At 44.4% G+C, this 25839-nt stretch overlaps 2 protein-coding genes across 4 annotated transcripts; one reads left to right on the top strand and one right to left on the bottom strand.

Moving 5' to 3' along the window:
- Positions 1-257: 257 nt before the first annotated feature.
- On the bottom strand, positions 258-15614 carry lrfn5b (leucine rich repeat and fibronectin type III domain containing 5b; the record flags this gene model as incomplete). 3 transcript variants are annotated; one of them, XM_084000303.1, is made up of 8 exons in its annotated part: positions 15263-15614; positions 15075-15173; positions 12327-14278; positions 6164-7080; positions 5213-5387; positions 3219-3552; positions 2052-2352; positions 258-1936 (listed from the first exon to the last, which is right to left on the bottom strand). In XM_084000303.1, exons 4-8 carry the CDS (start codon positions 7052-7054, stop codon positions 1241-1243), a joined length of 2397 nt encoding a protein of 798 aa, XP_083856429.1. In that variant the 5' UTR covers positions 7055-7080; positions 12327-14278; positions 15075-15173; positions 15263-15614. The 3 variants fall into 3 exon arrangements, with proteins under 3 accessions (XP_083856429.1, XP_083856430.1, XP_083856431.1); XM_084000304.1 differs by having other exon boundaries at positions 14113-14278; XM_084000305.1 differs by lacking the exons at positions 258-1936; positions 2052-2352 and having other exon boundaries at positions 3215-3552.
- A 168-nt stretch (positions 15615-15782) lies between these two features.
- On the top strand, positions 15783-24410 carry LOC311007205 (methylmalonate-semialdehyde/malonate-semialdehyde dehydrogenase [acylating], mitochondrial-like). Its single transcript, XM_084000306.1, has 12 exons — positions 15783-15932; positions 16272-16316; positions 18040-18114; positions 18568-18729; positions 18894-18972; positions 19926-20228; positions 20541-20662; positions 20971-21160; positions 21278-21459; positions 21988-22167; positions 23181-23279; positions 23371-24410. Exons 1-12 carry the CDS (start codon positions 15894-15896, stop codon positions 23473-23475), a joined length of 1581 nt encoding a protein of 526 aa, XP_083856432.1. The 5' UTR covers positions 15783-15893; the 3' UTR covers positions 23476-24410.
- Positions 24411-25839: the final 1429 nt, after the last annotated feature.

Genomic DNA, 25839 nt, shown 5'->3' with positions numbered 1-25839 from the left:
ATCTGTAAGAGGTCCACCGCTCGCGGGGGAAAGGGGAAGTTATGTTGCTGCAAACCCAAAATTCATCAGCACTTTGACTGGTGGAGCATGTTGAACTGAGGGATGCAGCAGTGGCTTTGTTGTAAAAATGACTTCCCGGGGCAGTGAGTGCCTCCACTGATGCTTCAGACGGTGGGAGAAGTCGGGGGAATTCATGAGGCAGACTGAAAATAAGATAAATCTGGAGTGTGTCCCTTTTATCACTGGTTTATTTGTACTGGTAAACATCAAACAGAAACAACAGCAAAATCAAGAGCTGGCACCCACCCATACGTGTGATTATCGTTTCTCTTACATCGACAAGTTAATTTACAATGGCTGTCACCAGCGTGACATGATAACGTCGGTAAGTAAAAAATATGGAAATGAACGCTTCCTCTGGATCTCATCCTCACGTAATATCAGATTACTTCCCGCACCTGTCACGCTGTTGGTGTTGATTCAATTGTCGCTCAAATCAGTCATGACAGGAATCCTATCAGAGTCGAGTCTTTATGCAATTATGTGATAAAAATGTATCGATTCAAACCAGAGGGCAGTATAGGCTGAGTCGACTAGTGCCACAAATATGCTGCATTGTGCTGTGTCTGGGAGTGTGAGGTGCTGAAAAGATGGAGCGCTGTCTGTCTACTACATTCTCTTCCAACCCCCTCTGGGATGTAAAGCACATTCGTAATCTCTCCAAACCTCCTCCAAGGTAATTAAGACATGTCACCATCTGTCTGTAGAGCTGTAGACAAGATCATGTTCAAAGTCTACAGAGATTGTATCACTTTAAGTAACAGGCAATGAGATTGTGAGTATAATAACCCATCCCCCTGCATGTTCCTCTCTTTTGTTATAATACAGTATGTCCAGGTTACTGCATCCAATACCACATGAACACTTAGGGTTGTGTTGAGATGTACAGTATCTCACACAACTAAACATTTTTGTACATGAAGTCGTTTTATACATTGTTGTTGTGCCTTTCATCAAATGTCGTTATAAAGAAGACTTTGATAGGTTATAAGGTAGAAAACAAATGTGAAACGTTTCCCACAACCCTGTGCGCCTGCCTTGCCCCCAGATATATGAGAGAAGCTGGCGGGGTCCCTCGGTGGAGAAGTTCACAACAAGGCATCGGATCCGTGTCTGCTCCACAACAGGCCACAACTCCCATCCAACAAAACAGGAGAGTGCGCGTCGTAAAATTCCAAAATCATAAAGTGCTCTCCAGAAGCCACTCGGACCTGGAGAGCTTGTCCCTGGCCCGGTGAATGTTTGTGGAGCCGTCGAGCTGCGGCAGCTCTCCGCTCATGGACAGGCTGCGTTTGGAGCGCAGGCTGGCCCCGGTTTTGGGGTAGGTCACGTAGCAGCGCTCTGTGTACGAGTCTACGTTAAGGGAGTGCCTGCGGTTCACCCTGGCTCCCCCTGCAGGCACAGTCATGTAGTGTCGGGGGGTCTGGGGGGGCCGCGGACCCCTGGGGACGGCAGTCCATTTGGTGGCCTGGCCGGGGACAGCCAGGGTGACGGCGGTGGCCATTTTGACCTCTGACGAGTTATTGCGGTTCATGTTATCCAGCTCGACGTCCGCCTGAGCTTCGGCTCTGCCAGACTCCGAGGGTTTTGGTGGAGCGCTGGAGCGCTTGGGCCTCGGAGCGCCCGGGGAGGCCGGGTGCCAGCTGTGGCTGGCGGCGGAGGTAGAGACAGTGCAGTCGGGGACGCAGGGTTTGGTGCCGGCTACGACAACGGGCGGTCGCTGCTTGGCTGGCTCCGGGGGCGGCAGGGAAACTCGGAGGCAGTCCTTGTCAGTCTTTTCCGGACGTAGACCCTGTTTGGAGAGGGACTTGGGAATCCCACAGCCGTGGAGCTGTCCGTCACTGCTCAGCGAGCGAATATCCCCCATCTCCAGACCCTAACGTGGCATGAGGAGAGAGAGAGAGGGATGAAAGAAAGCCTCCGTTTCAATATCAACAAAGATAATGAACAGGAGAAAGAAACAAAACAAAGGAAAATCATGTCACACTGACCTTATCTGCATCTCCTTGGTTACACACCCTGTAGCGCACAATGAGGAAGATAATAAAGGCGAGGACCGAGGCCACAATAATCCCTCCGATGATAACCACAATGGTGCCGCCAAGAAACTGGGACTGCATGAAATGGCATCGGAGGTACTGCGGCTCGGTGGTGAAGTGGATGCAGCCGATCACCCTGGTGGCCGTCAGCGAGGTCACCTGGTCGTCGTAGATGGCCAGCACACACAGGTCGTAGTTAGTGCCGGCCGCCAGGTTGTTTACCAGGATGTTCTTGCTGGTTGGAGGTATCATTCTATACAGGGTTAGAACAACAAAAAGCTTTGTGAGATCTGACATAGATGAGAGAGGGTTAAATGAAAGGAGACAGAAGCAAATCAGATTATCCAGCTTATTGTTTCGTAGGGATAAAATGACATGACAATGATTTATCTCTCAGGGGGCTATTTAAGATGTGTCTAGGCATAATCTTTTGTGATATTTGATTTATTCTCAAAGCGTCAATGCCGATAAAAGGTTGCTTTCAGTGGCTGGGGATGCAGGATGCCTCTGTTTGTTCACGTCAGGATTACAGGCGCAGCTCCTTCATGGGTTGGGTATAGCCGCTGCCGAACATCGTATCTGTTGTTGACTTCGAAGTTCATTTGGAAAAAAAAGGTGCCTGTGCCATCACATCTCAGTGATTAGCAGTGAATGTGGAGTGAAAGAGGGCAGAGATGAAAGAATGCTGTATACACCCGGTTTCTCAAATCACAGGCGTGTGTGAAGTCTCGGATTCTTTTGTAAAACTCTGGTTTGAAGACTCTTTCATCTTCCTATCAGTCTGCGGCCGACTGCTGACATTCTGGTTTGATTTTGTTGATTAAGCACGATCCGGCGGTAAACGGTACACTCCAGCAAGGAGGTGGGGGTTGATGAGTAGAAGAATGAGAAGTCAGATACAGTGCATTAGTCTGTTTTCCTCATAGGATTAATAGACACCACAAGTAATCATGTCGACAGCCAGGTCCAGTTCTTAATGACTAAATATCCAGAGGGATTTAAGCATTCAGAGAAGACTATGAAGGTGAAACAAGGGTCAGGGGAATTCAAATTTGAAATCTTGAGTTAGATTCAACTGTGATATTTGCACGGAATCCACTTCAAGCAATATCTGCTTACCTGTACACCAGGGAGTCATCATACGTCCCATTATACTGGATCTGGAACATGCGGATTCCAGGAATACTCCTCTGGAAGTTAAACTTGACAAGGGCTGAGGTGGACGTGGCCTCGGCGATTACCACTTTCTTATCCTGGCTCGTCTTAGTGTTCCCCAGGGGCACCACTCCCGTCTCTGTCCCCGTCTTGGTCACCGTGGCGATATCTGATGATCCGGGGTCGGGCTCCTGCTCTGAAACCGTGCTGTTGGTGATGTGCGGCAGCTTAGCGATGACCAGCTCCACCGTCTGCTGGGCCTCGCCAGCCGGGTTGGAGGCCACACAGGTGAAAGAGCCTGCAGCACAAACTAATTGGATTAGTATTCCCACTGATTTCTTTTCTGTGATTATACACAAGCATAGACACAGTAATAAAAACACATCTCAACCATATTTAAAGGGATAGTTCAACACTTGGGCAAATTGGCCAATTGCCATAATCTCTATAGCTTTAGGAGTAGGTTCGTTACCTTTAATTGTCGGTGCAAGCTATTTTTAGAAAGGCGGAGCAGAGCCGTGAGCTGCTCAGAGCTACGCTATGGAGGCTAATGGGATTTCTTGGTTTCCCTCATCAAACTCAACAAATACACAATCCAACAACTCCAAAACGCTCTGGTGGACAAGTTGTGACCTGCACATTCACCACGCCATGAGATAATAATGGAACATTACGAGACAGAGTTGTTTTTGAGGTAAATTCATGCAAAACCGTTGATGCGCGTTCCCGTCAGGGGCAGTTTTTCGGCAAACAGTCTTTGCATTTGCCTCGAAAACAACTATGTCTCGTAATGTTCAGTTATTATATCATAGCCAGTGGTGAATGTGCAGGTCACAACTTGCCCACCAGAGCGTTTTGGAGTTGTTGGATTTTGTATTTGATGAGTTTGATGAGGGAAACCAAGAAATCCCATGAGCCTCCGTAGTGTAGCTCTGAGCAGCTAGTGGCTCTGCTCCGCCGTTCTAAAAATAGCTTTCACCGACAATTAAAGGTAACAAACCTACTCCTAAAGCTATAGAGATTATGGCAATTGGCCAATTTGGCAAAATGTTGAACTATCCCTTTAAAGGGATAGTTCAACATTTTGCTAAATTGGCTATCCCTTTAAAGGGATAGTTCAACATTTTGGAAACTTTATCCACTTTCTTGCTGAGCTGTTTGTGTTTACGTGCTCCAAACAACCAATGGACCAACTGTTGTGTTAGCTGTATACTAGCTAGCAAGGGACACACTCCTGTCTCTGTGTGTGTTTGTCTGAGTGAGTTCAACTCTCACTGAACTCACAACTCGCCAGAAACTCCATTTCTTCCTATGATCTCCCTCCAGTCTCTCACCTTTCTCTCTTTAATCTCATCGTGTTCCTGAATCCTAATCACACAGCCTGGGGTGAGCACAAATTTCAACTATATTTGCAACTCACACAGACATATATCATATAAAAGTCTAAATATGTTGTCTTATCTCTGACTTCGTCCAAAAGTAACAAACTCTGCCTACCAGAAAATAATGAATCTCTAATCAACACGCTAATGAGCATGCTGTAGCTCAGTTGTTTAACTCATATTAAAAAAAACAAGAAACTGCGGTGCTATATCCTGCTACACATTTTAACTGCTTACTTGAAAATGAAATCATCTCATCTCCCAGTCCAATAAAAAAGCATAAAATATATTTCCTAAAATGTGTTTTATTCAAGGTGGATTTTCTTTTCTTTCAAAAATAACCACAAACTGGAATTGAACCACCGCAAGACACTTTGTGATCAAGGTGAAGAAGTCACTTTTCTTCTCCTTGTGACTTCAATCAGTGTGTCAGCCGGCAGCACTCTTGCACACTCTAAACTTTATCACCCGGTGCAGACAGATACTTCACTTCTATAGGCCTCTGTGTACACAAGCAAACAACTCATTTTGTTCTGTCAACAACACAAGCACAGCCAGCCAGGGGTGTAAACAGACCGGAGTCCTTGACGGTGCTGATGAGGATGTCCAGCGTGCCGTCTGTGTGGACTGTGGCCCTGGAGGAGTTGGACATAAGGCGTCCGTCTGGGGCGATCCAGTGGATAATGGGGTCGGGGTCGCCCCTGGCCTTACAACGCAGAGTGACGCTCTGACCCTCCAGAGCATGCAGCTCCTGAGGCAGAGGGAGGCAGTCAGCATAACATTTAAACATATGTTAAACACACACACACACACACACACACACACACACACACACACACTGATTAGATAATACCCTACATACTAAACTGAACTGATCTGAACTGTAATCCTTTGTGCTTTACCCAGACAGTCTGAATAGCTGACACATTATAATTACTGCCCTTATTGACAAAGTTGTTTTGGAGTTAGCATGATTATGAAGGCAGGATTATCAATATGACAGAAGATTGCAGTATGTATGAGTCCAAGACTAATATAATTCCATCTGCAATTATGCATAATGGCTTTGCTGAATGTAAATGAGATGATATAGCTGTAGTTATTTGCAGAGAATTTGATCAGATAATTTTGTTTGGATGCATGAATCAAGAGCTAAATCACTGTAAGCTTTCACTGTGTAATAAGAGCCTCTCAGTGGATCCATCATAAACCTACAAATAGCTTTATTAAGACGATAACTGAAAATCCTGCTAAAGAAGTTCTCTAAAACCCTCCACAGGCCACAGTTCGATTACATTTTCGAGTGTGATCTAGATATTTTACAGTATTCAGTTAGCTGTGTGGTCCAGATGAGTCCCACAAGTCCTGTAAGGCTCCGCTGGCTTGTGAAGCTAATATTTAGTGTGACAGTCAAAGAAAGCACAAAGTGCCACCTTGGATTAACTGAGGTGGAATCCAATGTCTGCCTCTGGGAACATAACAGTGGTGAGTGTCTTAACGGTGCACAGTTCAATTGAAGGGTTATACCTGAGAGTGTCTAGTGATGAGAGGAGGCTCACACAGGAACTCCTCCTCTGATACGGTCCAGAAATAGCGTCCGGCAAGGTGTTGGGGTGAAGCGCAGGTCTCCAGATCGTCCTCCCTCCGTAACCTCCGCAGCCACAGCAGCTCACAATTACACCTCAGGGGGTTCCCTCCGAAGCTCAGCGCGAACGACGTGGGTCCCATTATCCCGGAGGTGGCCAGGACTCCGGCTCTTTGGAAAATAGGGTCAGGGGGAAGCTTCTGGAGCTTGTTGGAGGTCACGTCGAGCCTTTTCAGCTTCTGCAGCCCGGAGAAGGTTCCCTCGGGAATGTAGCTGAGCATGTTATGGTCCAAGTTGAGGGTGTGAAGACTGGACATCCTCTGAATGGCCACCCAAGGGGCGCTCTCCAAGTTGTTGTAGGATAGGTCCAGCTCTTCCAGCGCCGTGAGGTCGTTGAAGGCTCCGATGTGGATGTGGGTGAGCTGGTTGTTGTTGAGGATGAGGTGGTGCAGCTTGGACATGCCGCTGAAGGTGTCGTTGGTGATGCGACTCAGACGGTTGCTGTCCAGGTGAAGGGCTCGTAGGTTCTCCAGGTCTTTGAAAGCGTGAGGCGCGATGGAGCCGATGGTGTTCCGAGAGAGGGTCAGGTCCACCAGTTTGGTCATGTTGGCGAAGTCTTTGCGTTTGATGCCGGTTACAAAGTTATCCCCGAGTCGCATCTCCACCGTGTGCCTGTCGATGTAGGGGGGGACAAACAGCAGCCCCTTTTTGTCGCACAAAGTCGCTAGGTTGGGGTTAAGCATTTGACAGACACAGCGTTTGGGGCAGATTTGAACTTTGTGGGCCTTCACAGCCACACCGAGAACTATCAGATAAACCAGGAGAGACTCCATTTGGCTTTTCAGTCAGCTTAGTACACCTAGAACAGATCAAAGCAAAGAGAGATGGGGGGAAACAGTTAAAGAAGACAAAGCATGACATCTGCGATTGTATCATCTTTATCGTCTCTAATTCCTCTAGCTGTACACGTGCTCTGAAAAAAAAAGAGGGAACCAGGGGATTCCACTCTGTAGAGTTGAAGCTTTTCCACTAGATTTGAAACATTACTTACACTGCCAGCACACAGCCAAGTCCAAATTCAGAGCAGAAAGTGACTAGGTGTCTCACTGCCCGAACAAACAAAGAATGCTGTGCAATTAGACATGAAACTAATTAGTCACCTGCTGACTTGGGAACGAAAATCTCCCCAGCAATCTTGTATGATTTTTGTTGCAGCTTTCCTTTTTAGCCCCTGCTCCCCTGCCCATACGGTTTTGATATGATAATGTCAGTCCTTTTATATTTGTGTACAGAAGGATGAAAGTCTAGACTGGCGGTCCAGGGCCTCATAGACTGATATCTCCCAGGATCATATCGCCAATAGGAAGGGATGATTGGGCCCAGTGCCTCGGTGAGGATGTGCTATGCCTTGCTATTGATTTTCTCTCCGTTCTCTCTGCTTCTACTCTTACTTATGACACAACCGAGATGGGGGGATAAGGAGGGATCCATTTGATGAATCCCGAGACCTTGTCAGGGATATAACATGTCATAAAACTAAGAAAGTGAAGATCAGATCACAGCTATGCAGGTGCACCGCACAATGTCCCAGAGCGAGAGTGACATTAGCTGTGATTATATTTAGCGCTGAAATTTAGAGTCATTTTGGTTTGAACACGCAATATTCGACCCTCTGGGTGTCTCATTACAGCATACAGAAAGGAATACCAATCCAATCAAACACGGAGAGCAAGAGACCCGATCCCGCAACTGTAGTAAAAATTCAAAGGCTAACCTTTAAATACTGAAGAGAATGGCTGATTTATGAATATAGCTTTCTGTGGTTTCCTGGTAATGCCTCCATTGTCGACTTTGGGTCTTGGAGAATGTGCATAAAAATCTTGCCTCAGCACAAAGCCTGCCAGCTGAGTACCTTCATGCTTCGAAAGCTGCTGTTGCACCGGAGCCGTGACACACAACTCGCGGTGTAATAACCTTGACACTCGCAGTATGAGGAAAATAACATGGAGTATAAAAAAATATCAGACTGGATGGGAGTGACACCCTGCCATGTGGGGGGCATGTTTCCAACATAGAGAGGGGGGGAGTGATGGGAGCCTGGTGGGTAAGTGGGAAAAATGTATCGCAGCTTAACAAGACCACAAGAAGGAGGTCGTCTGAAAATATGGAAGAAATGGGGGCAATGGGAGGACAGATATTATTGCAGGGAGCATGCTGGGTGTGACATTTTCATGAATACTGCTGATCATGCAGCAATGAATCAATGTCTTTTTCAGCCCATTTTTACAAGGTAAAACTCTACCAAGTCACAGAAGAAGCGCCTTTGGTGGGATGTAATCCGAGTTGCCGCGGCGAAGAGATGTGAGCGGGTGAAAAATGAACTGTGGCATCGTTATTAAATGTTGCCATGGCTTTCCTTAAGGATGGCAGATGACATCAGTGTCAAGCGTTACTGTGGAGCTGCGTGGTGGGTTTCAAGCTTCTGTGTGAAAATGTTCATATATTTATGTATTTATATATCTATATGTGTGCAGTGTGCGCATATCTGAGAATAATCTGCTAAAACTGAGGTGCAAGCAAGCGGGTTGGTGTTGGTGTGCCAGCCACCTTCTGCTCTCACTCTGAGTGGCACGGCCTCTGGATGTGCAATGAGGCGAAGAGGACCTGCTACTTCCAGACTCGAATGGTGCTGAAGACGTGATATTGATTCACTCCGTGGAGATGGGGCTTTTTTCACTGCTGAAAACTCAGTCAAACGTGAAGAGAATGGTTGCAATGGTAATCCCTACAAAATTTGTTCTGCGAGGACAAAAGGACAGTCCCTGGCTGCCGAGACGGGGCAGGAAATATCTCTCGCCGACTCCCTAATTTGCATTTAATTATGGGTGTTCCACAGAGATTTGCATAACAGGTTGCACTCATCAGGTACATGAACAAATAAGTAGATAATCAATCAATGCATTCATCAATCACGTACTTCATCTTTAAATGTCACGCCCCCAGAAAATCATTATCCTCCAGGTTGGGTTGTTCATTATGGTGAGACGACTTGGGAGGGCCACAAATAAACAAGAAAACAGATAATCTACTGATACATTAACTGTAATCTCCCTGTTAGTCAATCAAATGTTCGTTTACTACCTCTGAGCAGGTCTCTTCGCCCTCGGAGAACAGAACAGACTGACAGCACACACCCACACACACACACAAACGCACACACACCAGTGGGTGGATTTGTGCATAATAGAGGTAGCTCACTACACAACAACCTCCAGCTATGGAGACAGACATTCATGCACAGCAGCAGCATTATACTGTAGGAGAGGATATCTATGGTCTCCCCGGGGCAGCGTTCGCCAAGAAAAGCTTTATGCAGCACACTGCATGCCAATCGGCCCGGTGAGGTCATGGGGAATATGTTTTCAGATGGTCTGACTTATGCTGGAGCTCGTGTGAGAAAGCCTCTTCAATCCACGTCTGGGCAGGGACTGAGGGAGAGCGGCCCCGCGCGAGGAAGTTAATGAGATGAAGTCTGAACGCTTTCGCCTCCATGCAGGTCGACATGATGGCACATGGCAGCATCTCGGCAGTGTCTCACCTGGGTTACTCCGGGGGGGGGGGGGGGGGGGGGGGGGGGGGGGGGGGCAGCAAGACGCGTGGTACAGCCAAAAATAAGCTGTTGGCGTGTCAAGGCGGTAAACTGACACTGCAACACTGAAACACTATCGACAAAACAGTGAAGCAGGTCCTGCTTTATGAGCCCGAATGGAGCTGCAGCATCTAGTGAAGTGGATCATATTTTCACCGAGGTGGTAGAAATTCTATTTCACCAGGTAAATGCTCGTGTAGCTCGGGTCCAAACATCCTGACCAAATATTGATGCTGTTCCGGACCGTCTAACTAACACATCTGTGTTTGTGAATGCGGGCATGTGCTGTGACACCCTTTTCCTACAGAGTCTGCCAATGTTAGAATGCGATAGCTCTTGGGTGACAGCCTTGATGCCATGGCAACACAGAAAACGTCAGCTTTTTTTTTTTTTTGGTGAGATGTTATCAGGGGCTCATTTCAGATCGCCTAATAATATTTAGAACAAAGAGTCCTCAGAGGGAAAGGCCTTAAACGGCCGAGGTTGTGGTCAGAGGCCACAGACTCAGTGTGTGGATCCAGTGTTTGGAGCGACTGAATCATTCCTCTCCTTCCAGTGCAGCACGCAATAAAAACCTGAGTGACTTGATGGATAGCTCTGATGTAGTTGAAATTATTTTTCAGACAAGCTAGTGTGTGTGTGTGTGTGTGTGTGTGTGTGTGCCAGCCAGGGGGATGGCATACTAAGCAGACACCACTGCATCAATAGAAGTGCTGTTCATCAGCATTTACAACTCCCCCTTGTAATTCCAAGTGTTTTCCTTCACACAGTATCAGAAGAAATTCAGAGCCATGATGGTGACTATCTCCTGACTGGAGCACACTAGAGTCCAACAAAACAAACTATAAAACCAGAAAGCACTCATTATTTTGAGAGGCTGCTGTTCCCCCTCCTGAAGCAGGAGAGACATTCAAATGCTGATCACTGACTATGGATCTTAATTCTTGAACCGTGGTGACGAGCCGTGATGTGAGGGGGCTTATGACCTGGGATTTTCTTCTGGAGAGATGAATGCTGAAACCTTGAGCATCACCTCTGAATATCAATACGGCCTCTTCAAACAAATATTTTCCACAGCATGGGGCCGCAGGTCTGTGGCTCGTCAAATCTGCCAAATGCCAAGTTCAATTTCAGGTAGGAAGTGTAAAAAAAAAAAAGAAGAAGAAAAGAAGTAAAATCTCTGCCTTTCTTTGTGATATGCTTCTCTTACAAGAGCCCTTTTCACGTTACTGTCTGGATGAGGGGAAGCAGGGACAGTCGAAATGAAATTCATGATCAGAGTACATATTGGCTCATTTTCTCTCTTTCAAAGACTCTCCTGTTTTCTACCTTGCACAGCAAGAAAATAGCTAAATAATGTATAATCTTCTCTTCCCTCTTTGTGTTGTGTCATCAAAAAGCAGCTCTCTTACACTAGGTGCACACACACACACACACACACACACACACACACACACTGAGACACACACAACATCTGGACCAGGTGTATGTGCATGCAGGTTTGCAAGCCTTAAATAATTACGTTTTGAGATCTTAACAAAAACACCTCATCTTATTTTGTGGTGGGTAAAAATAAATGTGGGTCATTGTATGAGGAGCTGGTCTGCAGAACAGCCACATATCACTCTCCTGCTATCAGTGAAAGGTATAGCAGCACATAAGCTACATAACTGAGTGCATTAACAGAGCACTAAGAGCACAGAGAAGCAGCAAAATGAGGCGTGAGGCTGATTTCACTGGTCTAGCAGTTACAATGGTGCCTCGGGCTCTCATGAATAATAGGATATGTGATAACTAACACTCCACACAAGACAAGACCATAAGTCACATTCGCCAGTCCCCCATCAGTCATCTGGCAACATGTTCCTCTGCCCACACACTTATAACACCATCACCTGGCTAATTTAGACTCTATCACGGCTTAATGACTGGGGTGTCATTTGCATATGAGCCAGGGTGATGCCATCAGACAGCCTATCACTGTGCTGTATCAGAAAAGAAAAAAAAATACACAATAAAACACATCACAGACACATCTCACATCTGAAAATCAATCTTCATCCTTCCTGCACGTATAGCTCCGTGAGAGCGGGCTGAATAATGGGCACATTAGACACGATTCTCACTTTCACCTGTAGGAGAAGAAGCAGCCAAGTGGATACTAAAAATAAAATTGCGATCTGACGGCGTTCCTTGGCAAATGAAGAGGTTTTTGTTGACCTTGCGGTATACAGGTCCTGGGCTGGTGGGCTACAGCCACAACCCCTGTCACACAGGAGGAGGAGGAGGAGGAGGAGGGGGGAGAGAGATCTGAGCCCTTTGCTTTCAGATGCGTCCTGGGAGAACTAGACTACTTCAAGTCAATATTGCGCCTCTTGAAACACAGTTCCCCAAAAGAGTTCAGGAGCTGCGATCCGCACCAATCGCCACCAATAAAAAAAAAATATTGAACTTACCTCGCAAATGAAACATCCAGCCCAAGTCAAAGGAGGGTGGCTCTGAGCTTATTTCCTCCCAGGGGGGGCTGAGAGCATCCTACTGAGAGCGGCTTGGCTTTAAAAAAAAAATGGGACCGAGATAATTCAGGTGTCCCGAAACACGCGTCTTGGCTCCTATAACATGTGACGGCCTGCGAAACCAGCGATGCCCTTCAAGAAATCCATGAGCAGCAGATAAAGGACGATTCCTCCACGATCCGCTCCAATCGGAGAAATGTAGCCTATCTGAGATTTCCTCCTCTGGTAACCAAAGGGAGAAGGAGAAAAAAAAAAAAAACCCACAGTGGGAAAACGCAGCCTGAAGGGTCCCGGTGCGGCTCTGGGGCTGCAGCTGTGCGGGATCGCCTCCGCTGCGCATCCGCCTGTGTGCACCTCCACCAGAGAAAACGCCTTTGTAGCGACGGGCTGCTTTAATATCTACAGCGCTGTGAGAGTGACTGGTGCTGCGCTGAATCCAGCCAGATGTTCCTATCGCTTTCACGGTTTTTTTTTTTTTTTTGTGCCGGCGACGCAAGGCTCAGTGCGAGTTAATCCAGATTGACTGAAAGGTTGCTGCCATAATATATCCCCCCCCCCACTTCTTGCCCCCGGACGACTGTCAACCACCGACCCGGCTCCGTTTCTGACCAGAGGTGCTGTGCTCGGAATGGTAATCTGTGCGCTCCGAGCTGCACAGAGACCATTTGTGTGCATAGACAGATGCAATGCCTCCCAGCCTATCTCACAGGCAGGCATCATCATTTATTCATGTAGATTGAACTCCACTGCACGAAAATGCAGGAGATATACCATTCTCTAAAAATTAAAAGCCATTAGCCTAAAAAGATCAGAAATGTTCATCTGATTTAGACAGGAGATAGGAAATGAGCCAATATTGGCCCAAACGAGAGTCTATAATTTATATCCTTCAGATCAAGATTTTGCTGTAGGCTATACTGTACATCTGGTATGAGTGAAGCCAAATATAGCAGCCTATAAGTGAATATTCTTGCATGTATTACATAGATTATTGGCAGGAAAGTGTTGAGTTGGCTGAAACTGAAAGCCCTGACTCCCTGTGGGTCTGTTTGGCACCCGACCCATCACTATCTGATGCAATGATCCTATGGCCTTTTGTGCAAGTTGGCAAAGTAGTCTATATGTGCACGAGTCCATTACAGAGCAGTGGTGCAGTCATCTTGGACTCGCATACTCAGTGTTTTTTTTTTTTAATTCCCAGGAACAGTGACCTGTACTGCTCCTGTAGCCTTGCAGCACTTTGGAAATAGGTGTTCCTTGTCATCCGGAGAATTACCCTGAGGATTTCTACTCCAGATCAATAGCTCCATCCAGTTACAACATATCCACCAGAGATCAATAAGAATGGCCTAAATACTTTAAGCGTTCACAGCACCACAGATCCAGAACAACAAGTCTGTTGTGTGTATGTGTGTGTGTGCCGTGTGCACTGATACATGCATGATGAAGGCTTTGTTGTTTCTTTCTTGTTGTGAGGTCGATAGATTAGCCATTCATTTCAGGAGTGATTCTCACGCTGTGGCAACCTGCACTAAAAAACCCAGAAGAGGAACTGAAGTCACCATGTGGGTAGTGAAGTGTTAATGTCAAGGCCTGCATGCGACCTACTGAGTGTCTCATCTGATCTGAGTCATCATGAACGGACAGTTAGTGATATGAAATCACACTGACATTTCTTGGGTTTTACTGTGCTCCTTTACTGTTGGCCTCTCTTTCTCTCACTGACATGTGTCATCTAGAAACTCCTGGTAGCCGAGGCTGTCCGCCCGTTCACCTGTCCTGCTCTTCCTCTCCAGGAACAGGCCCTTGCTGTCCCGACGAGGGTCGGCGATGCTGCCGCTCCAGGGGGTCTCTGTGATTCCCAGCAGCTCACGCACATGAGCAGAGATGACCTGCAGGGTGCACAGCAGAGTGGAAACCTTTGATAAAGTATATGTTCACAGTATCTAACCTTTATTTAATGAGGTAGTCCCACTGAGAGTTGGCAGTCTCTTCAAGGAGATCTCAACTAGTAGTTTGGCACCATGGATAGAAAAGGTTGCAGAGTCATATTCCAAAAAACATATCAAAAGATTTGCAGGCTTAACCAACAGAAATGATCTTGACTCGACAAATCTCAGGAGCCTTCATTATCAGTTTACACTCACCATGAGAGACAAAGTCGTTTTTGTTTTTTTGTTCTTTTTGAAGTTTCTACAGAAAGCAGAGCTGAAAGCATAAAGGTGCTTTTAGTTAATGTAGTTCTGACCTGAGGGAGAAATGTAAAACCAGCAGTTGCTTTAGCTATAAAGAGCATCCAACACTGCTTTAAGTGGATGTCACACCTTTAAACAGAAGTGTATAGTGAGATGAGTTGGCACAGACTGGACAGTGGTTGTAGGCCTACTGGTGTTTATTTCTTAATTCTGCTGTAGGTGAGTCTCATTATTTGTTTCAGTCAAGATCTTATTCTGTTCTGTGGACGGAAACCCTCAAACACTTGGTGTTTTTACTTGGTGAATTATGATAATTAGTTACCAAAATCTGAATAAATTAAGACACGTTCATCAAAAAAAAAGTTCCAGCACCAGATGGTGAGAGTTATTTAAAGCAGAATCACTTTAACAGTGTCAGTACTGTGTTGAAGCTCCCATCAACACTGTCAGAGTACAGCTCTGATGTGTGATGTTTCTTCTTATCTGTTATTACCTGCATGTCTTTAAAATCAGTGATTCCAAGTCTGGGCAGGTAGATACAGTTCACATAGATGAGCTTTCTCCCAGTGATGAGGTTGTCGCTGAAACATGCCTGTGAGATGAACATTGTGATGTCACACCACTGACTGATCCTACGTGTTATCTGCTTTCAGCGAGGTGAAATGGTGAATGTTAACCTACTTTGTACTGTGGGAATCCTAATGACTCGATCCATCCTGCAACATCATGACAAGTCCACTGTAGGAAACTCAAGTTGCCTGTAAGCATGTTGCCATGGAAACTGTTACCTGCCATTAGGTGTTATTAGGCGTTTCTTTCACCAAGCGAAGAAAAAATATAAACAAAATACTGTGTCGATGGGAAGTGGCGGAGTTTGTTCAACCAACTCGACAAACTGTTCGGTAGAGTTCCCAGGAAGGTTTCTTTTAAAGCTTTTTTTTGTTTTTTAAAGCTCAGTCCAGAGTCAGAAACAACTCAAACCACTGTTTGTCCGAACAGCCAATTAGCTCCTTGTATTTTAGGGCGGCTGACAAACCGAGCGATTTGATTGGCTCATAACTCGGTCTAGTCCCGCCCCTCGCTGAGCAAACAGCCAATACCGCCTCGCGCAGCTTTCACAGATCTACAAACCACCCGCTCTGCTGCCAATCTCGCGAGTTCACGCTGTCGATGTTTTGTAAATCGACTCAAAGCGCAACATTTAATCCCGCCGCTCTGCCTTCTGCCAGTTGAACTTCTCTCTGCTCTGCGGGGTCTTGTGGGTCGGTTGAAGGGCTTTGGAGCAGGACAACACAAACCTGAACCTTCAGCAATGGCAGCCATTCTTCTCCGGTCGCTAGTGAACAAGACGGTAAAGTAAAGTGACACACTAACCCTCTGCAGAGCGGTGGCTTTTGTTTGACGCTTATGCAACTCAACATAGCTAACCACCTGCGCTGCTAGCTAACACATACACACACACACGCACGCACGCTGCACACAGGCTACTCCTACTTTTTTTGCAAGTTATTTAATATTTATGTGGTGTTTTAAGTCGGCCACGCAAGCACAGGTGTTGTTAACATCACGTGGAGAGCAGGGAGAAGTCAGTGGAGCAGTCAGGCTCGGCTCTTAATCTCCACCAGACCTGACACAATGAGTTTAATGCGAACTGAGGTCGACTAATGCTCTGGTGTTTTATTTCTTGCAGGCCCCCGTTCAGCTGGGTCGTATGTGTTACTCCTCCTCCTCTCTGGTAAGAGCTGCTACTTTCATAACCCAACACGAATGACTGGATGTTATGTCAGACTGTGTCAGGCCCCAGTGAAACAAAGCCCCCTCCTGTTTTCTTACATCACCTTTCAGACTGTGGCACAACTGAAACTTCATTTTTGATTATTTACCAAATTACCAATAAAGATCTTGTATGTTTAAGATTATTCAACATGCACATGTTTTATTTTCTGGTCTTCAGTTAAGCAAAACACTCATCTCTCAAAAACATAACCCCGAAGCCCTTTTCTACGGTGGCCCTGAGAGCTCAGTGCACTGCAACTTAAAATGCATACAAAGACACAAACCTGCTATAGATTCAGAAAGCAAAAGAGATGACATCAGTTTGACAACACGTGCCCTGCAAAACCTGACAACAAAACAGAAGTGTTTCCAGGGAGCATAAAAAAAGTGACAGCCCTGACAGGTGCAGGCTTTAGTTCAGTGCCTCTTGGCTTTAAAGGTCCTGAAGACAGCTACCTGTCAGTGTTGTGTGAAAATAAGGTGAGTTTGTTTGGTTTATGATAACATCAGCATCACATAATCCAGCTTTTATTGCTTATGCATTCTGTTAGCTGAGCCTTAGACTTTAGCAGGGTTTGTCATAGTCACAGTTTTTCAAAGATATTTTTTTGCAGTGTCTGCGTTGTCAAATTAATGGAGTTGTTTTCTCATTTTGTAGCACATTTGCCATCCCTAAGAGTGATACATTTAGCTCTCAGGGCCATCTCAAGAAAGGTCTTTTATATTAATTTCTAAGAGTGTGTGTGCTCTTTTTCAAGTGGAATACAACTATTCATTTCAAGAAATTAATTAATAGGGAGATGGGAACCTGTAAAATACACGAGGTAATTATATGTATTTTTGGCGGTTTTCAAGATCACGCTATAATGTATTGTATTCATGTGTTCATGATATGAGTGTATTGGTCAGGTACATTTTTATAAATGACAATCTACAGAGGATGGTTCCACATTTTGGTGGTTAAATTATACAGTGAGGCAAAACACTCTGACAAATTGTCCCATAAAATTCAAGAAACTTTCAAATAAGGTTTTGTCAGGACATAAATTTCAATTAAAGGGGTAATTATTTTAAAGCATAAATTCCCAGTTATACTGCATCGATTTTTTCTTTAACATGGAGCAGATTTTGCACCATTCATACCCTGCAAAGAAATTTGTCATTGCACTCTGTGCACTTTGTGCTCATTACAATGCATACTCATTACCTGTGTCCCAGTTCCGCACCACTCTCTCACTGACGCTGTATTTTCAATGCACTAATCTTCCCAGTGCAGTCATTTGTAGTTGGTGTATGAGAAATCAGCACAAGATGACACAACATCTGCGTGTATTGAACTGTCAGACATCAAACTACAGAGCCATTACCAAAACCCATAAAGACAGAATTACATCATTAAATAATAAGTGATAACTTATTGAATTAATACAACACAATCAAAATCAATCTTTTCTAAACAGTGTGGATATTAGAATTTTAACTGAAACTAATTTTTATTGTTGAAGTTGAGATTTTTTTTATTAAATGAAGCAATAACATGATTGCGTGTTAAGAGCTCCAACACGACAGTGCTTTAGACGGTGACTGTATGTTGTGATGATGGATGGTTGTCCTCGGTGAACTCGGTAATGATGTAATCTAGCTGGGAAGGGATTTAAACATATGCTTCTGTGATCCTCTAGCCCACCACCAAGCTGTTCATCGATGGCAAGTTTGTTGAGTCCAACACGTCTGAATGGCTCGACATTCACAACCCTGTAAGTATTCATAGATGAATGATACCCAATCCGCACACAGGCTGCAGTAACAAGATCTCCACTAAAAGCTTGCTGCAAGGAATCTGGTCAGCTCTCTAGTAGTAACTGGTGAACATTAAAGAGGAGAAAATATGTCACGATTTTCCCCATTTCTAAATTTCTAATGGCCTAATTTGTAAAGTGAGCCCAGTGTAAAGCAGGCAGATGTTTTTTTAAATATCATCCAAAGGACCTGCTGGTGAATAGTGTGTCCAGTAAAAGCCTGTAGCAAGCCCGTGATGGTGACGACAGCATGCATCTACTGTCATCACGTAAAACTTAAAACCTGTAAAGAATAGAAAACAAACAGTGTGTTATTAATATTAATGAATTAATGTACAGGCAGCAATGCAAGTAATGACTTCCTCCTGCTCTTAGTCAACTTGTCTGTGTGGACTGTCTCCTTCTCCTCAGGCCACTAATGAGGTAGTGGGACGTGTTCCCAAAGCGACCCAGGAGGAGATGCTGGCGGCCGCCGACTCTTGCTCCAGAGCCTTCTACTCCTGGTCCGAGACCTCCATCCTCAGCAGGCAGCAGATCTTCCTGCGCTACCAGCAGCTCATCAAGGACAACATCGTAAGGACATCTGTCACTTGCTCATGTTTCAATGATGTGTCCATTTTAAGATTACAAGTTGGTGAACAAGAAAATATGTGCTTTTTTTTTGCTTTTTTTTTTTTGCTTTAAAAAAACGACTTCTCCCTGATGTCTGAACTTGTTTTTCCTAATCTTTCTTTCAGAAAGAGCTGGCTAAAATGATCACCTTGGAGCAAGGCAAAACTCTTGCTGACGCGGAGGGGGATGTATTCAGAGGACTACGTAAGTAATGCACTGACTTGACTTGCAGCTGCGTTATCGGGTTTGGATATCCTGGTTGGATTGAGTGCGTGTCTTTTTTTTTTTTAATATCTGTATCTCCTGATGAAAAGTCCTGAACTCTGGAAACCCTCGATACCAAAGTCTGGGTAAAATAGTTTGATTCCAAGTAGCTGGAGGGTGTCCATCATTTGTGTGCAACGTGATGCTCCCTAAAGTAGTAGCTTTCACTTTTGAATTATGGGACCAAAGTTTATAGAGACTTAAAACTGCTGTTCACGGTGCTTTTTTATAGCCTTTAGTTTTTATCAGAACAAAGGTTGCAGTAACAGTATTCCTGCAGCATTACATTGTTATTTTTCTGCTATTTTGTAGAGCACTTTGCGGGCTCTGCTTTCAGTTGCACGCTATATAAAGATAATTATGCAGGTTCCACATTGTGGTTCACTTTGGCAGTCTTGCATCAACAAGAATCAAGTGCACTTGCAAATAAAAGATGATATATTTTGGTTATTACAAGACGGAGGGTGCCAAAGTATTTTTGAGTTTGGTACAGCTCCCGGTTTTGGGGATGCCCAGATTATTCTGGCGTGCTAACTTTACACTTATCAGCTGAAAGACAGGCTACATCTGCAGGTGAGCTGCCAGCATTTGAGATTTTCCTGCAGCACTGGGAGCAACGGTGCTCGAAGTTTCCACAAGTTCTATTACAGTTTCCTTTTCACATGGAAAATAAATCAATTAAGTTAGTTTTTTTTATTAGGTACGAGGCTAAAGCACGAACTGAGTAATGTGTTTTAATGTCGGTATTTAATCATCTTGTCAGCATAGATAACTAGAATTTCCATTACACTTATTCAGAGACATATCCATTAGTTTTGTGATGCATCTCAGATCTGTACTTTTTTACTTGTTAACTTCATCCTTTTTTCTTTTTTTTTTGCTTCCTTCCTCAGAGGTGGTTGAACATGCCTGCAGCATTACATCCCTCATGCTGGGGGAAACCTTACCCTCCATCACCAAGGACATGGACACTTACACCTACCGCCTGCCCATCGGCGTGTGCGCCGGCATCGCCCCTTTCAACTTCCCCGCCATGATCCCTCTGTGGATGTTCCCCATCGGCATGGTGTGTGGCAACACCTACCTCATGAAGCCCTCGGAGCGCGTCCCAGGATGCACCATGCTCCTGGCTAAAATGCTTCAAGATGCTGGGGCACCAGATGGTACACTCAACATCATCCACGGCCAGCATGCAGGTGAGTGTGTGTGAGTGGAAATATTTGCTTCTGAATAAGCAGGGGGGGGGCAATCATTCAGTGTACGATAAACAATGGGGAAACGTCCACGGATGATTCAGATACTAGTCATACACCCCCTGGCGATATGTAGATAGGGACATTTCAATGATTCATGCAGCCTATATCTGTAAGTAATCCACAAATGTTGTGCTGCTGGAGGATTTGAGCGTCTGTGTCACAGGCCTGTGCGTTCCTATATGTGGCCGGATGAATGCAGCTCGGCCGAGGCAGAGGAGGGGGAGGATTCACATTATGTTTATCTTTTTGTAGCGGTGAACTTCATCTGTGACCATCCAGCCATTAAAGCTATTAGCTTTGTGGGCTCCAACCAGGCTGGAGAGTACATCTATGAGCGAGGATCCAAGAATGGCAAGAGAGTGCAGTCCAACATGGTACAGCAGAACTCTAAGCTCTCACTTCAACAGCCACATACACACAAACACACACACAGTACTGTTGTTACATTAGGGAACTAGCCGTTTTCCACGGCAACCCACATTTTTCAACACTGCTCCATACTGTATGCATCTGTCTGTAGCGATAGGGAACAAAGTATCCACTATTACTGTTACTATGACAACAGCTGAACGTTTTGCGGAGATTTCAAATGTATGTGATTAGCACTGTGCTGCCTCTGTACAGTTTCTCTCTAGTAGACTCCGTCAAACAGATCTTGTGTGTCCTACATTTTCTATATTAGGGAGCCAAGAACCACGGTGTGGTGATGCCTGACGCCAACAAAGAGAACACCATCAACCAGCTGGTGGGCGCCGCCTTCGGAGCAGCTGGCCAGCGCTGCATGGCTCTCTCCACCGCTATTTTTGTAGGGGAGTCTCGTGACTGGCTCCCGGAGCTGGTGGAGCGCTCCAAATCGCTGCGTGTAAATGCAGGTAATTCCATTTGTAACAAAAAAAAAAAGTATTGTTTGCATTTTATTTTTCATTTTCTTAACAAAAGTTGTCCTCTGTGGAAGGAAAATATGACATATAAAGTGTTTTGTCCTGAAGGTGATCAGCCCGGCGCAGATGTGGGCCCCCTGATCTCCCCCGAGGCCAGGACAAGGGTGGAGTCTCTGATCCAGAGTGGAGTGGACGAGGGTGCCAAGCTGATGCTGGATGGGAGGAATGTCAAAGTAAAAGGATATGAAAACGGAAACTTTGTAGGACCCACCATCCTGGGCGGTGTGACGGTGAGAGGAGATCAACACAGCAGCTTGTTTTACAGTCACTAAAAAGCTTAACATAGGTGGATGCACACTGCACAGCCAGTTTATTTTTAAAACTGCAAGTCTGAGGTTAGCTTGTTTTGTATTTTGATTTTTTTTATTCTTTTTTTTTTTGAGAAATCAAATGAAGCTGACCTTGCTTTTTGTAACTGGGGAAAAGAGGGGGTTTTAGCAAGTACAAAATAAGTTGCAGTAGCTTCTCTGTGGAATTGTTTTTGTAGTCAGAATGATTATCACAGATCAAATAACTCACAGCAAATATGAGTCGGTTTAATATGGTCGAGAAATCTCATTATTTTAACTCGTATCTCAGTGTTATGCTCCTACAATTTCTTCAATGCACATTACCTGGAGAAGATGAGGAAAACTGCTGCATGTGGAAGATTTAACAGTAGTCGTATCATAAACCTAATGTGCTGATAATGAAGCCAGCGAGTTCTGTGAAACGCTGGAGGAAACTCTGGTTTTTGATCCTTCTGCTGTTCTTTCCAGCCGGACATGACGTGTTACCGAGAGGAGATCTTCGGGCCGGTGCTCGTCGTCCTGGAGGCCGAGAGTCTGGACGAAGCCATTTCTCTGATCAACAGCAATCCCTACGGCAACGGCACCGCCATCTTCACCACCAATGGAGCCACAGCACGCAAATACACACACGAAGTGGATGTCGGCCAGGTGAGACTTGCTTTCCCAGTAGAAACATACAGACGCAACCGTTCAAGATGTGATGTTTGGGTTTTGTTTAGTTTTTTTCTCCTTTTTTAAACTAGAAATTCTTTGAGTGATGTCTCCAGTCATAACACTCAATTTGACATTCCTGTTTTGAGTGGGTGCTGTAACAAACAGTGTCTGATTCTGAGATTTGGACTGTCTGGGCTGTTGACCCAAACTAAACAGCAGCAGAGGCTCCTTTTTGATTTGAGTTCAAGGTGAGAATTTGAACAGAGTTTATTGTGATGATAGAAAACACACAGGAGGCTTTAGACCAGACAGTTTGGAGCAGATTTTTCAAGGAGCAGACAAAAATGGTGCTCCAGAGAATGAAGAAAACTCATGAACAGATAACATAAGACTTTGTTCATCCCTCAGTGGGGAAATTTCAAGTAACAGCAGCTCCAGGATATGAGGTAGAAAAAGACAGGAGTAAATAGGTATGGAAAGAAATGAGAGAACATAAAAAGTAAAGTAAAATGTGTCTAAGAACAATCCAAAACAGTTGAATGCTGAAATGAAAACGTTGAAATGTTCCTTCTTTATCGCCTCTTTTTACCTGTTTTCTTCTTCTTTATGTGCTATTAACCCCGATTTTACTGTATGTATCATGTACGTTGTACAGTATGTATCATTAGCTGAGGTTGTGTTGATTCTGCATTTGAATGAATTAATGAATTATTCAAGATTTTTATTGTCAATTCCCCATATTTCCCTTTTTCCAGGACATACAGAATAATTGAAAAACTGTTACTCTCTTCCCTTAAAAATAAACAGTATAAAATATAAATTAGGCAGTGGACAGTAGTGCAGGAAAGCACTTGGCAAAAAGCTAAGAAAAAATATTTTTGTGAGCCTTGATGTGTTAAAAGTAACAGAGGAACAACGACGTTTTTTAAGATGTCTTTCTTACAGTTTCTTTTTTATGTTATGCCAAGCAAATGTAACATTTCTTACTCATGTATGTGTTTGTACAGATTGGAGTGAATGTGCCCATCCCCGTCCCCCTCCCCATGTTCTCCTTCACTGGCTCCAGAGGGTCGTTCAGGGGAGACACCAACTTCTATGGCAAGCAGGTAAATGAACGTTCATGGGAACGCTACACATCGGAATGGAAACTTGAATTTGATTGGTTGACTGACACGGCACTTCTCTGTGTACCACCAGGGCATCCAGTTTTACACTCAGATCAAGACGGTGACATCCCAGTGGAAGGCCGAGGACGCCACTGTGACGAGCCCAGCTGTTACCATGCCAACCATGGGACGCTAGGCTAAACCGACAGAGCATCCAACACAACCTTCACTGACTTCTCATATGCCTTAAGCCCAAGGAGGGAATTGTGGGGATAAAAAAAAAAGGTTACATGTCCTTTTTAGTGTCAACACCAGGGATTATTGGTCGGTGATTGTACTTTGTACTTTGAAAATCCTGGACACCTTTGTTGCACAAACACACATCGATGCGAATGGTGCTGCATTTGGAGACTAGGGGAGTTGGGGTTGGACTGATGAATGAATGGTGCTGTGAGTCTCTCTCTCTTTATAGGTTTGTATTTTTGTATGTTTTTGTCCCGTCTGTGTCTTTTCCTGACTGGGTCTGTTGTGATGGATCCTTTGTGTGCTCTGGTGTTAGATTTCTTAAAGCATTAAGGAGAAATTGAAATGGTCAGTCCGCTGAGCAGTGACTGCAACTGTCTTCCAGTATCATCCGTGACTTGTTCTGTATATCAGCACTTGGTATATTGTTAAAAAAAGTAGATGGAAATGGAACAAATGTTACATCAGAACAAGGACACATTCACTCCACTGAAATAACGGCTGCTGCTCATGTCCTCCAGATGTGTCCTACTCTATACTGTCCAGTGGTGGGATTAGTGTGTGTGTGTGTGTGTGTGTGTGTTCAGTGTCAGATAGCAGCTCAGTTCTATGCTTAAGTGTCTGCAAAACAGTTTCTTTCTGGTCAGTATGAACAGTATAAAAGTTGGATTGCAGTGTTTTTACATGTCACGAACTTGAAATGATATTCTTCAGAAACCGTTGAGATGAAGTTACTGGGATGAACAAGATTAAGTGTCGGACATCTTTTCATCACTACTTCAAACTTTGTCCCCTTTACTCCCCTCTGAAGTCTTGTTGCTGAAGATGAAGAGATTAAAAGGTATCAAAACTGTCATTTACCGTTTGAATAAAGACGCTGTAATTTGATGCACTTGAGTGAAGATTTTTATGTTAAAATGGAGCCACTGGATCTGTTACAGTTTTAGATACTGTTCACTCCACAGTGATAATATGTTCTTCTGCCTCAGCCTATAATTCCTTCTTTTTTTTCAGGGAGGTCAAACAGTCCAGGGCTCAAAAGACAATAGATAATCAGGTACATCAACACTTCATACACAAATGTATGTATAGCGAATATACAATGATGTCTTATCTCTCAAAGAAGCTTTTCTCCCATCTATGTATCTCCCTTTTAGTTTACTTTAACTATAAAGTTATGAGAAGAAGATGTCACATTCAGTCATCCATAAAGACCCACTCACAACAGTCTCCCTAGTAGTCCAGTAAAAATTTAATTTAGTAAGATGTAAGTTTTGGTCCAGTGCCAAAATAAACGATAATGGTTGGACATATTTGACTCGCACAAACTCCAACACTTTGTTCCAACCCCATGGTGTCTCTTCTGAGTCGGGCTTACAAAGAATCCCATGATGCTTTTCCACCCCAAATTCCTTCCAGCTGTGTGGAAATGTTTTCCTCTGTAGTTTACAAATATTTCTCTATCTCCAGAGATAACTATTCCTCCTTCTCTTTCCTATTTACTGTTAATAGAGTCTTGTAAACATTTATTGATACAGTGGCCTGCAAAAGTTTGGGCACCCCGGTCTAAATTTCTGTTAATGTGAACACTTCAGCAAGTGAAAGATGAAATGATATCCAAAAGGCATAAAGTTAAACATGAAACACTTTTGCAATATTTCTAAGCAATATCACTGTATTATTTTTTGTTTTCTACAGTTTTAGAGTGAAAAAGGGAAACAAAGCAACAGCCTGCAAAAGAATGGGAAACCCAGGAGACTTGAGCTTTCAGATTTAGACCACAGTATCAGACAAGATATTTACTATGTACACGCTGTGATGGTTTCCAAAGGGGGGGCTACTAGGTACTAACTTTGCCAGTGGCCAAAACTTTGTTGAGGGCCCTTTTCTGTCATTTTGAAAATGTAAAAGATGAAAAGAAAAAAAGGATATTTAAAAAGTAAAGGGAATGTGTCATCTGTAACTTTATGCCCTTTGGAGATCATTTCATCTTCCACTTGTTTAACTGTTCACTTTACAGAAACTTTTGCCCAGGGGTGCCCAAACTTTTGCATGACACTGTAATCTTCATATTCTACATCCAGTCAAGGAGTTGTGGGTTGGCTCAAAGACATGCAGTACATTACTGTCTTCTTTTTCCAATCCCTCAGTCATAAATTCATTTAACAGATATCACACGTACAGATCTTCATCAATCTTGGTTCTCCAATCTATAATTCATTTAGAGAACTCATAATAAAATAATGATGATAAAGATAATGACCACTTAAGGCCCCCACCCCTGTGTGTTGTTCTTTCTGGTGCCTGTCTGTTATGA

This window comes from Trachurus trachurus (genome assembly GCF_905171665.1).
Source record: "Trachurus trachurus genome assembly, chromosome: 24".
NCBI classification, from domain to species: Eukaryota; Metazoa; Chordata; class Actinopteri; order Carangiformes; family Carangidae; genus Trachurus; species Trachurus trachurus.
The sequence above is the reverse complement of the archived record's forward strand: the minus strand, read 5'-3'. Positions and strand labels throughout refer to the sequence as shown.

Coding starts and splice junctions, on each gene's coding strand:
- LOC311007205 (XM_084000306.1), top strand. CDS start 15,894: ATGGCAGCCATTCTTCTCCGGTCGCTAGTGAACAAGACG. Junction 18,730..18,893: donor AGCTCATCAAGGACAACATC/GTAAGGACATCT, acceptor TCTTTCTTTCAG/AAAGAGCTGGCTAAAATGAT. Junction 23,280..23,370: donor CCAACTTCTATGGCAAGCAG/GTAAATGAACGT, acceptor GTGTACCACCAG/GGCATCCAGTTTTACACTCA.